This window comes from Gavialis gangeticus, unplaced genomic scaffold (genome assembly GCF_001723915.1).
Source record: "Gavialis gangeticus isolate Ggan-Ray unplaced genomic scaffold, GavGan_comp1, whole genome shotgun sequence".
NCBI lineage: Eukaryota > Metazoa > Chordata > Crocodylia > Gavialidae > Gavialis > Gavialis gangeticus.
Genome location: NW_017729018.1, coordinates 14,945,645 through 14,960,291, shown reverse-complemented (window position 1 = coordinate 14,960,291; position 14,647 = coordinate 14,945,645). Strand labels below are relative to the sequence as shown.

Below are 14,647 nucleotides of genomic sequence, written 5' to 3'. Positions count from 1 at the left end.
GCCCCGCCCCGCCTCACCCCGCCCGTCTGCCCGCAGGTGGAGGACGCACTCTCCTACCTGGACCAGGTGAAGATCCGCTTCGGCAGCGACCCGGCCACGTACAACGGCTTCCTCGAGATCATGAAGGAGTTCAAGAGCCAGAGGTACCGGCCCCGGCCCCGGCCAGAGCCTGGATCCGGCGCAGGCCCGAGCCCGGGGGAGGCTGGAGGCGGCGCGTCCCGGCACCCGCGCTGCGCTGCTCGGCCGGAACCTGCTTTGCCCGCTGCCGTCCTAGCGCGGCCCGGCGCTTGGCCTGGGGCAGCTGCCCGCAGGACCTGGCTGGGCACAGGGTGCCTGGGCAGCTCCAGCTCGCCCTTGCTGTAGGGTGCCTGGTTGCAGGGCTTGCTCCGAGACGGGTGTTTCATCAGGTCTGCTGGCAGCCCCTTTTCCCTGCAAAGTCTCTCTCAGAAGTTTCTTCCTGCCCCCCTACCGGGGCGAGGAGTCCCCCGTCCCGTGCTGCACAGGCTCGTCTGCGGGTTGGCATCCAGGGTCCTGACCCACTCCAGGGAGCTTCTGCTTCTTGAGCTCATGGGCTCTTTCCCCTGGTCCTTCTCTTAGCGGAGGTTGGGCAAGCTTCGCTTCTGGGTCTGTTCAGCTGCCGTCTGTCTGTGTGGGCTGTAGCTCCCTCTGCCCTTGCGACTTGTCCGACAGCTGACACTGACTGTGATAAGAGGCATCTGCTTGATTCGCACCTGGCTTTGCTCTTCCCCTCCTCTGCTGCGTTCTTGACGAGGCCGTGTAAGGAACAGATTGAGGGACCTTCGCTCCCACTGCTCCCTCCAGGGGCCAGACGTTCCAGCCCGGTGTGTGGTCGCGGTCTGGTACCGTTTGGCCCTGGGACCCACAGACCTGCACAAGTACCTATTTCAGGGAAAAGGAATTGTTCTTACTGACACCCATGCACCTGGTTCTGACATACCAAATGCTGAAATTGCGTGATCGCTGTGTAAAGGAGGTCTCTTCACTAAGTACCCAGAGCTCCACTAGCAGTACTTCCACCTGCTGCATTTTAAATCTTGTACAGGAAACCACGAGAAATCTAGGCAATTCACGGATACCTGGAAGAGAGAGTGAGCATTATCTCAGTGCTTAAGTCTTTCAAATCCCTGCGTTGTTAACAAATATATATTTGCAGTCTGATACATCTGTACCTGCGTATGAATTCCTTTGTGGTTGTATTTTGTGACAAAGACCCTGCATGCAGTTAACAGCTTCTTCTTGGTTCTAGCATTGACACCCCTGGCGTAATCAGGCGCGTTTCCCAGCTGTTTCACGAACATCCTGACCTCATTGTAGGATTCAACGCTTTCCTCCCTTTGGGCTACAGAATAGAGATTCCGAAGAATGGGAAGTTAAGTATACAGTCGCCACTGGCTAGTCAGGTATGTTAACGTGCTTAGATTACTTTACGTGAATACAGATGTATGTGCGCATATAGATAAAGTAGCGTGTGGGGTCTGCATAGTAAATGAGCTGATTTGCCTTTACTGCAGTTAGTTAAAGGTTTTCAAATTTTGAGGTTATGGGTTCAGCATAAAAAAAATTTCTTTTCCAGAAATGCTAATTAGTTTGATTGGAATAAAGCTCCCACATACACACTGCAGTCCAAACATTTGAGTCAGATTTGAGATGGTGGCTGGGTGCATATGTATAATCCATTCAGTCTTTGTAATCACACTTTACATTTTAAAGGAATATTTAAAAAGATTTTATTTCCTCCTTCCCATTATGATACAAGATATTTACTGGCATGATACAAATATCCGTGTTCTATTCAGATTCTCACATACTGCACTGAAGGATGTGGTATTAAAACACAAATAGATGCATGCCATTCTCTGCTTCCTTCATCACTGTGCGGTTGTTGAGTTTATAACTGAAAAGTATCTGCTAAATTTCTGTTCATAAGCTTCTGGTTTAAACCTTAATTTCTGCCATCTGCTACTCTTTCAGATCTCTTACGTGCATTGATTGTTTTGTATTACTTAGAAATTTAGCATTTTGACTATTGAGCCTGCATCTTGATAATCTGTCATTCTTCTGGAACAAAGTAGTTTTACTCTAACTATACTGCAGGGTGAATTAAAAAAATCTGTAAAGTGAAGAGGATAGGATAATGTAGTGACAATCACAAGCATTAGTGAATCAGAGTGAAAACAGAAGACCAGAAATAGTGGTGGCTTGTCAGGTTTCTCACAGACCTTTGGTCATTGGATTTTGATTACTCTGTATTCCTTTGTCAAGATCATGGCCAGTGGGTCCAGGTACAGCATTTGAAAATCCCTTGAAAATGAGGCCTGCTCTGGTGGAAGAATTGTTGATGAAAACTGGACCTGAGAAGGTATCCACCCTTTGATAAAAGGACACAGAGCAGAGAATATGAATCTGGTGATGAAGTATGGCATTATTGTGCATCAAATGCCTTGAGATGTTCAGTGACTAACAGGAGACCTGGCTTCATAACTGGATACTGAAATGAAGTCACCATGTGTTGTGGTAATACAAGGTCTTGTTGACACTTGAAACTTGCTGCTGGGTAAAATACTTTTAGAGATTATCTACAAGGCCTACAGGCCCCCTGCTGTGAACCCCTTTTTCAGAGACAGCTCTCATATTTAGTGTATTCTTCCCTGGGAGTCGGTCAGATTCCCCTCTTTCATTCCCCCACTTCTCAAAAGGTCCAGTATCACAAAGACTCTTCTGCTAGAATCCCTCAACCTTGCTTCTTGCATTAGCTACTGGTGGATGCTTGCTCCAGAACCAGTTCATATGGAATTGGTTGGCTTGAGACAAAGGAACTGTGTTGCTCGTGTACCTGGAGGCACTTAAGAAAGGCAGCAGCAGCACTGGCTTGAGCCAAGTTGCTTTTCACACTCAGTTAATAATTGGATGAGCAGTTTTCAAGCACTGCCATAGGCAAGAGATGCAGGGCAGAGTGTGTGGTCAGATTCAATGCATTCGGATTCCGCTGAGCTTGAGGGCTGCGAGCTATAACTTTGTCCTCTGAATCTTATCTGTAAGCTACAAGCATAAAGTTCACCTGTCACTGGCATCATTCAAAAAGGCTGTTTTCCTAAGGAATCTGAACAACTGCATGTAGGATTTCCTCCATACTGGCCCTGTGGTGCAGCTGCACGTCTACAAACCCTTTGACGCTACTTCTCTGGAGTTTGTTAGTGAAAGGTTGCAGAGATGTTCTCAGCACTGAGACTGCTTGACTCTTATTTTATAGGGGCAGTTACAATAAGGAGACATAGTTACGTACCTCACTACATCACAAACTTCAACATTTTCTTTTTATTGCTTCGTTTAGTAAAGTTCACATGCCAGGATGGTCTTCAGCCAAACACTGGTGTGGTCTGGTATCATTGCCTGAGTCTTTGCAAACACAGTAAGAAAATGATAGCAACTTCCTTTTCTCACTGTACAATATCTGTGTTCTGGGCAGGGCGTGCTTACCTTCAAGAATTTCAGAGGATGTAAATTTTGGGTATTTGCCAGTGGTTCTGATGAAGTCTATGAACTCCCTCAGTACGATTAAAATCAAACCTCTTTTGCCTGGAAATATAAATGTTTGAGAAAAGCCTTAAAGTTTTTGGTAGGTTAAGTTATAGCCTTTATTCAGACATCCAAAAGGTAATACTTGGGGATTGTAAATTTGTGTTGAGCAAGTTTTGTAATAATACAAATCGGAATACAAACGGGCAGAGAGGAAACCTCAAAGGTGAAGCTTGATCAGTGTCTTTACACATTACCATCCTTTGCAAGTAATTTATTCAGGAGGTTTTAACGTTGAAGACTTTCAAGCACTGTAAATGTTTGTCTAAAGCTCTATTCTAACATACAAAAGATCCAAATTGGTTGTTATATAAGTAACCCTGAGTTTTTAAATGGAAAGAAAAATCATAATTCAACTGTGCGCCTATTTTTTTTTTTGTTTTTTTTTTGTTTTTTTTTTTAAATTGATGGTCTTAGTAACACAGGTAAGGAAACTCATAGGACAGTTAAATCTTTTTCTGTGCCATAACTTTTCTCTGACTAAATATAGGCAAAATATTTTTATTGAACTTGTAGCTTTGTTTCCTTTCATGAGTCACTAGCTTTCATTGCTTCTGCTGCTAGGTGTCCTCGGAGCCTGTTCCAAGTGCTCTCCCTGGCAGTGGATTATTGCTGCATTACTCTCAGGAGAATTCTCACAACCACAGTGACTGTTCCGAGGAGTACAGGCAACAACTGCTGTACAAAGAAGATAAATCTCAGATCCCTTTGGAATCTGATTCTGTGGAGTTCAACAATGCGATAAGTTATGTGAATAAGATCAAAACCCGTTTTCTTGACCACCCAGAAATCTACAGATCATTTTTAGAAATTCTTCACACTTACCAGGTAAAATCCCTGTGAGCAAGAGATTGTGGTTTACTGTTGTGGCCACTTGAAACCTGTATTCTTAAACATTGTTTGTATATGGAGAACTGTGGTTTACTATAAAAGCTGCCCCAAATTCAGCCTCCCTCAGATGAATGTGAACATGGGGAAACATAAAACAAGCCCAGGCTTTGTGCACATCTCCAGCACAGCTCAGCTCAAGCCCTTGCAGGAACACCTCAGCATCCAGGCACATTCTTTTTCAAATGCTTCAGGCATTGGTTTAGAGAGAGATGTTGGAGAAGCCTCACTGAAGCCCTGCAAGAATGGATTTTTTTTTAACTTTGTGATTTTTTTTTTTTTAAGCTTTTTATCTACTGAGACGAGATTTACAGACACACAGAAGGGGTGTCTAAAGAGTTTGACAACTCTTTCCTGAGCCACTCAGGCTCTAAAGCTTCACCATAGTTTTGTCCCCACTTGCTACTTGCAAGGTGGTCTTAAGCTCAAACTGGGATACCCTATATGGTAGCATACTGTACTGCTACAAGAATCCTGGGCCAAGTGATAACAATCTAAAGGGTTTTTTTCTGTATTTGGCTTTTGAACACAGTGGGTTGGCTGTTCCATTTTCCTTGCTAACCAGAGTGTACTACTTGACTACTGTAGCTTTTAACATCTGTCTGTACATTGGCAGAAAGAACAGCTGAACACTAAGGGCAGGCCATTTCGTGGCATGTCGGAGGAAGAAGTGTTTACTGAAGTAGCAAATCTCTTCAGGGGACAAGAGGATCTACTCTCAGAGTTTGGCCAGTTCCTTCCTGAAGCTAAAAGGTCTTTGGTATGTGTGCTCTTGTGAGGCATAAAAGATAGTTTACTCCAAGTTGTCTTCTACTTGCATCATAATCTGCATAATGTCTAAACAAATAACCAAAGGATTTTGGCCAGACCCTCACAAGGTATTTAGGTTCCTGCCATTCATTGACTTGATCAGAATTAGACATTCAAATACCTTTGAGGATTTGGATCTGTGCAGTTGCCACTAGCATTAAGGTAATGGGATCTGGGCTAGGAGCAATTTAAATTTTGTACAGTGAAAGAACTTGGAGAAGAGCTGAGTGGATGACATGTCTGTACCTCTTTCTCAGAGCAGCTAGCTGACAGTAGAGAGAACCTGCACCTTCTCAGCTGAAAAGCATAGCAAACAGTTTTGTGTAACTTCTTTGAAGTTACTGCTTTTGGGGGCCGTGGTTACAATTTTCTGGAGACCTTTTGGAAGTGGTGTGTGAAGAGATGATTCTCTAGCTTGCTTGATACTGAGACTTATGCAGTGTGGAAAGTAGACACCCCACTCTTGAGAGAGGTCTTGAAGGGCTGTGTGAAAACCAGTTATCTTGGCTTGCAAAAAATATATATACTGCGACCCATCCAGCTTTCAGGTGGAATTATTTTGCAGTGTTAAAACTCTCTTATTTGGGGGACTGCCACTTATTTTCCTGCAACTTCCATTGACAAGAAGGTCTGAACTGACTGCTTTTTCAGCAGCTCTCTCTGTGCGGGGGGGAAAAAGTCAAAGGAATGTTGTTTTTGTTCCTGAACTGCAGCTCCATCAAATCATTGACACTGGGTGAAAACCTCACAGAAAGATGATTTTTGAAATTTGGGAGGAGTGGAGGAAGGCTTGGGCCACAGCACAGCTGTGTTCTAAATCCTGTTGCTCCTGTGAGAGGATATCTCTGTAGGGTGCTGTTCAGATGCTGCTGTAGCATTGGTAGAGAATTTTAATTTAGCCCTGGAGCTGTTTGTAGCTCCAAGAGTACAGAATGTACCTTAATATGATGGGTTGTTGGGTTTTTTTTAATCTAGCTGCTCCAGCAATAAAGAAGCTGCAGCAGGGTTTTGACTTCTACGTGGTCAAAAACCCTGCTGCACAAGAGTTGCTTTCAGATTCAAAACATTATCAAAGGTTCTACGGTTAGTGTTTGAACTATGCTGTAGTTATTATTTGGTTGTACACAAGCCACCCACTTACTCCATATTCTCTATTCTGCCCAAATAAATAGGGTTCTTTATTTTTGTTGAACTAAGAAATACATATTGAAACCATTTATTCTTTCCTTCAGTTCACAGGAAATGGACCATGTGAAATGAACAGTGCCCAGAAAATTGAACATGAAAAGAACCTGGAACACAGTAAGAAGCGATCCAGACCACTGATGCTGCGTCCTGTTTCTGGCCCAGCAAAGGTATCTTATTGTAAATAGGTTAAATATTCAGGTGCTATATCATCCATGTTGCATTTAGGCAATTGCTTTTTAACTTCTAAGTTGTGCTGCATGTGGAAACATTACTCTGACTAACTAATGAAAACTTATTGATTAGCATTCAAGATACTTACAAAAGGAAGTTTAAAGATGTGTTTGGAGTACATTGTCCTTTGATCAAACAAAGTGTTATGCCCATGCCAGGTGTCAAGTAATACAGGAATTTGGAAGCCTTGAGCTGACCGACCCCCTTGAGCAAATTTCTGTCTGCAGGAGTCTGCCTCATGGGGAGCCACTGCTGCTGGAGCTGGGGGCCGGTGTCATTCATATGGAATACCACAGGGGATTTGACATGATAAAGCTCATTTGTCTGTTTTGAGAATAAGGGCACAGAGCTAGCAGTTTGCAGAAGTATTTGCCATTCAGTAAAACTGAGATATTGAAGTAAATATTGGATCTCTTCAACAGAAAAAAATGAAACTGCGAGGTACCAAAGACCTGTCTGTAGCAACAGTGGGAAAATATGGAACGCTACAAGAGTTTTCTTTCTTTGACAAGGTCAGTGATCTGGCCCCTCATGTTGTGTGGCCTTTTCAATTGTACAGAGCAATTGGCTGGTTTGTATGGCTTCCTCCATACCTTCAGGTGGCAGCCCTTTCCAATTCCCTACCTGTCTAGGGCTTCGAAGGGGCAGGCCAGTAAACAGGAGAAGCTCAGGAGACCCCAGAGGAAACTTTAACTTGTATTTTCTAGCATGTGTTCTGCCTACTGAATTTTTGTTTCTAAGCCTATGATCCTCACCCTGTTAATGGTGTAATTTGTTACTAAGTTGTTTTTTAAAAGCTGGCATTTCTGTGCCTCTAGGTATGGTGCTGTAATGGATACACACAGTTATTAGGCTAAACCACTTGGACAGAGCCATCTGGGATGTCAGCATAAAAATAAAGCTAGTTATAGTTCCTTTGCATTCCCTGTCCTAGGTGCGCCGAGTACTCAAGAGTCAAGAAGTCTATGAGAACTTTCTTCGCTGTATTGCACTCTTCAACCAGGAACTAGTGTCAGGCTCAGAGCTTCTCCAGCTAGTCACCCCATTTTTAGGGTAAGTCCTGACTGGCTATTATGATGGAGCGTTCAAACATTTGCTTGCGTTACAGCTTTCTATTGGGCTTTGTGAGCCAATATTTTAAGGTTAATTTAGAGGGGGGAAAAAATCTTGTCCAACTTTTAAATACCATAGAATCTTAATACTATTAAAAGGGAATCTGTTTGTGGCAGGATCTTGTAGGGAAGTGTTTTGCCTTTTCCCATCCAAGAGAAGGGGGAAGTGTTATGGCAATGAACAAGGACTCACTATGCTGCTAAGAAGGAATAGTGATAGGATTCTGAAGGGGGAGATCTTTGCTGTCTGCTGCCAAAAAAGTGATAAAGACTTTTAGGGGAGTTATTAAAGCAGGTTGGATAATTATGGAGGGTTTTTTGACCTGCTACTTTATTTTGTTTTTTGCCCTACCCTCTAAATATGACAGAGGGAGAAGAAGTAATTACTAGTTAGGAGGTGAAGCAGAGAGCATCTCAAACAACTGCACTTACTTGTTTGTATGTGTTTGTTTTTTAAGGAAATTTCCAGAACTCTTTGCACAGTTCAAGTCATTCCTTGGTGTGAAAGAGCTTTCGTTTGCTTCTCCACTGAGTGACCGATCTGGGGATGGAATGAGTCGAGAAATAGATTATGCTTCCTGCAAACGCATAGGTTCAAGTTACCGGGCTCTTCCAAAAACCTATCAACAGCCAAAATGCAGTGGAAGAACAGCCATTTGCAAGGAGGTATTTGGCAGCTTAAGCTTATCAACTGCTTATGCGTGGCTGCAATGGCAGCCAAACCCAGAGTGATATCAGAAATGCTGCCTTCTCGTGAGTGTTTAGGACACGTGCAGAAGGTATACTGCTTCAACTTCTGTATGTGCCTTCATCTGTCTAAAACTGGTTATCAGTTTAGCTTGCACCTGTATATTTACAGCAAGAGCAAATCCAACATTATATTAGTCAGCCTTATGTGCATAAGAAGGTCCATACAGAAGTGAAGTGATTTAACTAAGTCTGCATAAAAGTCACACATGGCATAGTGACAGCAGCTCTTCTCAACTGGAAGAAGGGTTTACAAGAATGAGTGCTCCCAACTCCACCCCTATTGGCACTGGCACCTTTGCCTCCATTACCAGCAGCAAAGGGCATCTCAGAAATATGAAGAACTCCCTGGTGGGGCTTTTCACACATGCTGTTTTGAGAAATGGTCACCCTTGTTAATTTAACACCCCCTTCCCACCCCCACAAGACACACACACTCCATCTAACTAGGTGTCATACTGGTGTTAGAATTGGTACTTTAGCCAGTTCCTACAGTCCTTGTTTCCTGGGATGCTGGCTGATGTCACATTTCACCTTTTTTGCAGGTTTTAAACGATACCTGGGTTTCATTTCCATCCTGGTCTGAGGACTCTACATTTGTCAGCTCAAAAAAGACTCCCTATGAGGAGCAGCTGCATCGTTGTGAGGATGAACGATTTGAGGTGCTTCTGCTCTTCAGTTTTACTATCAAGTCTCATATCCATGATGTCAGTTTTCTATATAAAAGCAAAATTCAAAGTTATTAGGGTTATGGTTGAACGGGTAGCCTATAGCCAAATGCTAAACACTATTAATCTTCTTGCTGTGTTTAGTCCCTCTTCTTTTGTCCTTTGGCTTTGGTGTGGGCTTGTGTTCCCAAAGTCACTCTCTCCTAAGATACCCTTTTTGCTGCTTTGCATGAGAGGTAGTGAACAACTCTTCACTTCTGTAGCCCAGTGGTCTCCAAAGTGGGGTGCGGAGGACGATCCATTGGGGTGCGGGAAGAAAATAGTAGAACTTCTATTTAGATGTATATTTATGTAAATATACATATATTGGGGGTGCGTACTCAAAAATTTTTTACTGATAGGGGTGAGTGATCAAAAAGTTTGGAGACTACTGCTCTAGCCTGCAAGAGGAAAGGCAAATACGCTAATGATGCTCTTGTGTACTGGGGGGAGGAAAGTCTTTGAGGACTTGACCTGTCCTTTACATGCAGACCCCTTGCAAGTACTGCTACTGGTACTTTTACCTGTGTGGTAGCTTAAATGTTGCTTTTGGCCTGGGGAGTATTTCTCAACACTGTCTCCTCCAACCAGAAACGTCGAGTGCACTGTATTGTCCAGGTCTCTCCAGTGCACATGCAGCACAAGGCATCCCTTAAGATATATCTAGCCAATCCTGGAAAGAGAGAACTTTGACAAAGGAAACTATTAGAATGCTCCATAGTTTGATTTGCCTGACATGTTCCCTGCGCAAGCATTGCTTTGGCTGGGGAGACTGCCCTTGTAGTTACGAGTACTAGCAGAGAACTCCTCTAGCAGGAATCCTTACCTGAGCATAGCAGATCTCCACTTCTTCCTGCACAGTCTTTCCTTATGCTGTATCCTGTATTAATTCCCACAGCTAGATGTTGTCCTGGAGACCAATTTGGCCACAATACGTGTGCTAGAGAGCGTGCAGAAAAAGCTCTCTCGGCTGTCTCAAGAGGATCAGGAGAAGTTCCGACTGGATGACTGCTTAGGAGGAACATCAGAAGTGATCCAGCGTAGAGCTATTTACCGTATTTATGGTGACAAAGCCCCAGAGATCATTGAGAGTCTTAAGAAAAACCCGGTTACTGCTGTCCCTGTTGTTCTGAAAAGGTAATTCTTCTCTTCAACTGTGAGCTCTCAGCGACTAACCAGTACAAGCTGTGAGAACTTGTTGGTTCAGAAGTTAGTTGCCTAGGACTGTGCCCTGAGGAAAGGTGAGCAGTTACGTGGAATATTAAACAACAGCATTCCCATCTCGGATATTTAGCTGATTCTTAGCTCCACGTAAGAAGGGCTTATTTCAGCAATTCATAGATTCATACATGTTGGGCTCGGAAGGGACCTCAACAGATCATCGAGTCTGACCCCCTGCCTAGGCAGGAAAGAGTGCAGCTAGATGCCTATCCAGCTTTCTCTTAAAGACCCCCGAGGTGGGGAAAGCACCACCTCCCTTGGAAGCCCATTCCAAATTCTGGTCACCTTTACAAACCATGAAGAAGTTCTTCCTGATATCTAGCCTAAAACTGCTCTTTGTCAGTTTGTGACCATTGTTCCTTGTTACCCTGAGAGGCGCCTTGGGGAACAGAGCATCTCCAATCCCTTGCTGTGTCCCCCTAATGAATTTGTAGGTGGCCACAAGATGGCCTCTCAGCCTTCTCTTGTGGAGCCTGAAAAGGTCCAGGTTCCTCAGTCTCTCCTTATAGGGCTTGGCCTGTAAGCCCCTAACTATACGAGTGGCCTCCTCTGGACCCTCTCAAGTCTATCGACATCCTTCTTGAAGTATGGCGCCCAAAACTGGACACTGTACTCCAGCTGTGGTCTGACCAATGCCACATAGAGGGGAAGTATCACCTCCTTGGATCTAGCTGTCATGCATCTGCTGATGCATGATAAAGCGCGGTTAGCTTTGCTGATGATTTTTTTACACTGACGACTCGTTCATCTTGGAGTCCGCTATGACTCCAAGATCCCTTTCCGCTTCTGTGCTGCTGAGAGGGTCACTTCCCAGCCAGTAGATATGCTGGATATTTTTGTGCCCTAGGTGCAGTGCTCTGGATTTGTCCTTGTTGTACTGCATCCTGTTGTGTACTGCCCACTTCTCTAACCTGTCCAGGTTTGCCTGCAATTGCTCCCGACCCTCTGAAGAGTGCACCTGTGATTATGAGAATGCACTGTTGTTCTTGTGGGAAGAGTGTGTTTCCTTAGAAGTAGAGTTCCTTCCCTTGCCCCAGTTTGGTGATTGCTGTGTGCTTTGAGGATAACTGTATAACTAGATTGCTGTTTGGGCTACCATGGAAGTAAGAGAAGTAAATTCTCTCTAAGTCCATAACTAAACTAAACCAATCTTTCAATTGTAAATGGCTTTTTATGGTCCAGATTTAGCTAGTGTTTCCTTTCAAGTTGCTCTCAAATGTATTTAAACATAAGTTAGACTTCCAAATCTTCCTTTTATAAGAGGCATTGTTTCCAAAAACGCTTAGTTTAATGTAAAACAAGAAATTGGGGCTTCAGATCCCCTCCTGTTAACTCTTAATCTTCTACATTTGGTGTATAAGTTCTACTGCCATTTCTAACCCTTGTAGGTAAAGCAGAGAGCTAAATAAGATCTCCATTGTCCTGAAAATAGTGTTCCAGAAATGTGTGAGCATTATTAAGGTTCTAGACCCTTTCCTGTGGTTTGCCCAAGCTTCTAACATTTGGGGGGGCTTAGACTACTATATTCTCTTGATGTCCGTTTATGAAGCTGTGTATTTCTAGGCATGCTTGGTTATGAGGGTGTTCCTTGTGCCTACCTTGCTCTAAGAATTTTGAAAGTGTTGGTGCATCTCAGCAGGCTGCTCAAACAACATTGCATAAGGATTTCTGTAGTCTGGCTTTTAGGTGAACAGCACATTCTGCATCATGCAGGTTGAAAGCAAAGGAGGAAGAATGGCGGGAGGCCCAGCAGGGTTTCAACAAGATCTGGCGGGAGCAGTATGAGAAAGCTTATCTGAAGTCTCTTGACCACCAGGCTGTCAACTTCAAGCAAAACGATACCAAGGCCTTGCGTTCCAAGAGCTTGCTGAATGAGATTGAGAGTGTCTATGATGAGGTGTGTATGCTGGCAAACAGTCTGCTCTATTGTTTACAATTAATGTCCAAGGATTGGAGTCATAGCTGGGCCTCGTTGTGGTGGGTGCTCTGTAGTCAGAGGAAGACACCATTTCTGCTCTGGAGAGATCTTTAATTTCAGATGAGAGGTACTTACCAATTAAAACAGGCTGCTTTCCTGTGGCAGGAGTGGCTCCTGGGAAGGGATGGAAAAGAACTGATCCCTTTGTCTCTCGATTACAGCATCAGGAGCAGCATTCAGAGGGGAGAAGTTCCTCCACAAACGAGCCTCACCTTATATTCGTTTATGAGGATAAGCAGATTCTGGAAGATGCAGCTTCTCTCATCAGCTACTATGTGAAACGACAGCCCACCATCCAGAAAGAAGACCAGGCCACCATTCGGCAAATAGTGCATCACTTCATACCAGAGCTGTTTTTCTCTCCACCCCCTGAGCACAGCGTTTCTGAAGAGTCAACAGATGAGGACAGAGAGCACCATCAGGCACAGGTGCTAGATACTGCCGAGTTACGCAAGAAGCTTGCACCGGTGCTGCCAAGCAGCCCTCTAGACACAAAAGCAACATTCTGCGATGTCACTGCGGCCGAACCCCACAACACTCTGGATGATGTTTACAGCCTGTTCTTTGTCAATAACAACTGGTATTTCTTCCTCCGCCTTCACCAGACTCTCTGCTCAAGACTATTAAAGATTTATCGTCAGGCTCAGAAGCAGCTTCTAGAATATCGGTCTGAAAAGGAGAGAGAGAAACTCCTCTGTGATGGGAGGAAAGAGAAAACCAATGATCCAGCCATGGAACTGAGACTGAAGCAACCAAGTAAGAACCTCCTGCAGTCAGAGACCCATTTTGCTGTCAACATTGGAGATATCTTATGCAAAACCATTTTTATCTTGGTACCCAGGACCAGCATGCTGGCCTGCAAGCAGTATAGTTGCAGCAACCTCTGGCTCATGAATCTGCATGTTTAAAAAATGTTACCCACATACATGTAACCAGTGTAGTTAGTGGGTGGCGTAAAAGCTAAAGGATGTAGTCTTAGCTTGTTTGCAGCTTTTGCAAGTCCATAAGCTGCTGTACCATGTATACTTTTATCTCCAATACAGATGTTGAGAGCACGGGAAAATAGTTACATAGCATTTTGGCATTTACTTTGTTGCTTAGAGTTAAAATGTGTATGAGAGTGCAGCGTCATCAAGGCAGATGGTCAGGCTGTTCTCTTAGGTCTTTCAAGAGCCGACAGCGCTCTCTGGAAGGACATAGCTGGTGCTTTAAGTATCTTGTTCTGTATTTGTGGCACCAAGATTGTGGAGGTGAGTGTGGTTCTCTGCTAAATCTCCTGTCTCTGGCCACTCCTCTGTGCAGCAAGTGACTGCTCTTTTTTTATCCTGCCCAGGTGAGGTGGAGCTGGAGGAATACTACCCAGCGTTCCTGGACATGGTGAGAAGTCTGCTGGATGGAAACATTGACCCCACACAGTACGAAGACACCCTGAGAGAGATGTTCACAATCCATGCCTACATTGGCTTTACCATGGACAAGCTGGTGCAGAATATTGTGCGCCAGGTAACCAGCCCTCAAATTATCTTAGTGCCCCTACTACACAGCTTGGGCCCAATCTCTCCCCAGCCTGCTGATAAGATCTGCAAGTTCACCACATGATGGAAAGACCTAGCAAAGCTTAGAGGAGCTTCCTCTGACACTTGTGATATGCATCTTGGTAAGGCAAGCAAGCAAGTGATAACAGCTTTTGGCTTCTCCTAGCCAGACCTTTCCTCCCCCTCCCAAAGTATTGCAGTTTAAAAAGTCACAGGGACCTATAGCTCCTGTAACTTTCAGCATTCTGTGGTGTCAGCTGTACCAGGAGTGCAGTGTGTACTGCCCAAGCAGGAAACCAAGCTCATTGCCCTGAGATGTCAGTAATCTCTGTCTTGGGTTTTGGAAAGGGGGAGTGGGGGAAGTTAGAAAAATGACTGCCAGTGAAGACAGGTGGAAGTGCAATTTGAGCTGAAGCCACTTTTGTCTTCTCCCTTCTGTTTACCTGTAATTTGTATGGAATTACAGCTTCCTCCTCCTCACCTCCGTTGGGACGCCTGCAGTGCTCCTGCTGGTTCTGGGAGAGCTTTGCTCAGAAGCTGGGAAGAGCACTCCTGCCCCTCTGTGAAACTGGCCACCTCAGAGCAATCTTCCTCACGGACCACAGCATTTTTTTTTTTTTTTTTTTTTTTTTA

General features: G+C 44.3%; 1 protein-coding gene and 1 long non-coding RNA gene across 4 annotated transcripts in view; one reads left to right on the top strand and one right to left on the bottom strand.

Moving 5' to 3' along the window:
- Positions 1-32: 32 nt before the first annotated feature.
- SIN3B (SIN3 transcription regulator family member B) overlaps positions 33-14,647 on the top strand; it is a 20,450-nt gene continuing 5,835 nt past the window's right edge. The window contains exons 1-13 of one of the 3 annotated variants that reach the window (XM_019513652.1): positions 33-143; positions 1,268-1,421; positions 4,162-4,425; positions 5,102-5,245; positions 6,528-6,650; positions 7,137-7,226; positions 7,649-7,767; positions 8,285-8,492; positions 9,119-9,235; positions 10,179-10,417; positions 12,215-12,398; positions 12,641-13,235; positions 13,813-13,982. In XM_019513652.1, the coding sequence (XP_019369197.1) occupies positions 121-143; positions 1,268-1,421; positions 4,162-4,425; positions 5,102-5,245; positions 6,528-6,650; positions 7,137-7,226; positions 7,649-7,767; positions 8,285-8,492; positions 9,119-9,235; positions 10,179-10,417; positions 12,215-12,398; positions 12,641-13,235; positions 13,813-13,982 (2,430 nt within the window). In that variant the 5' untranslated portion in view covers positions 33-120. Of the gene's footprint in view, positions 144-1,267; positions 1,422-2,222; positions 2,228-2,283; positions 2,381-4,161; positions 4,426-5,101; positions 5,246-6,527; positions 6,651-7,136; positions 7,227-7,648; positions 7,768-8,284; positions 8,493-9,118; positions 9,236-10,178; positions 10,418-12,214; positions 12,399-12,640; positions 13,236-13,812; positions 13,983-14,647 lie in introns of those variants that run through there. The other 2 variants (XM_019513650.1, XM_019513651.1) reach the window with 2 other exon arrangements.
- On the bottom strand, positions 3,437-7,130 carry LOC109295007. Its single transcript, XR_002096663.1, has 3 exons — positions 6,803-7,130; positions 4,423-4,722; positions 3,437-3,597 (listed from the first exon to the last, which is right to left on the bottom strand). It is a non-coding gene; the product is annotated as an uncharacterized LOC109295007 (long non-coding RNA).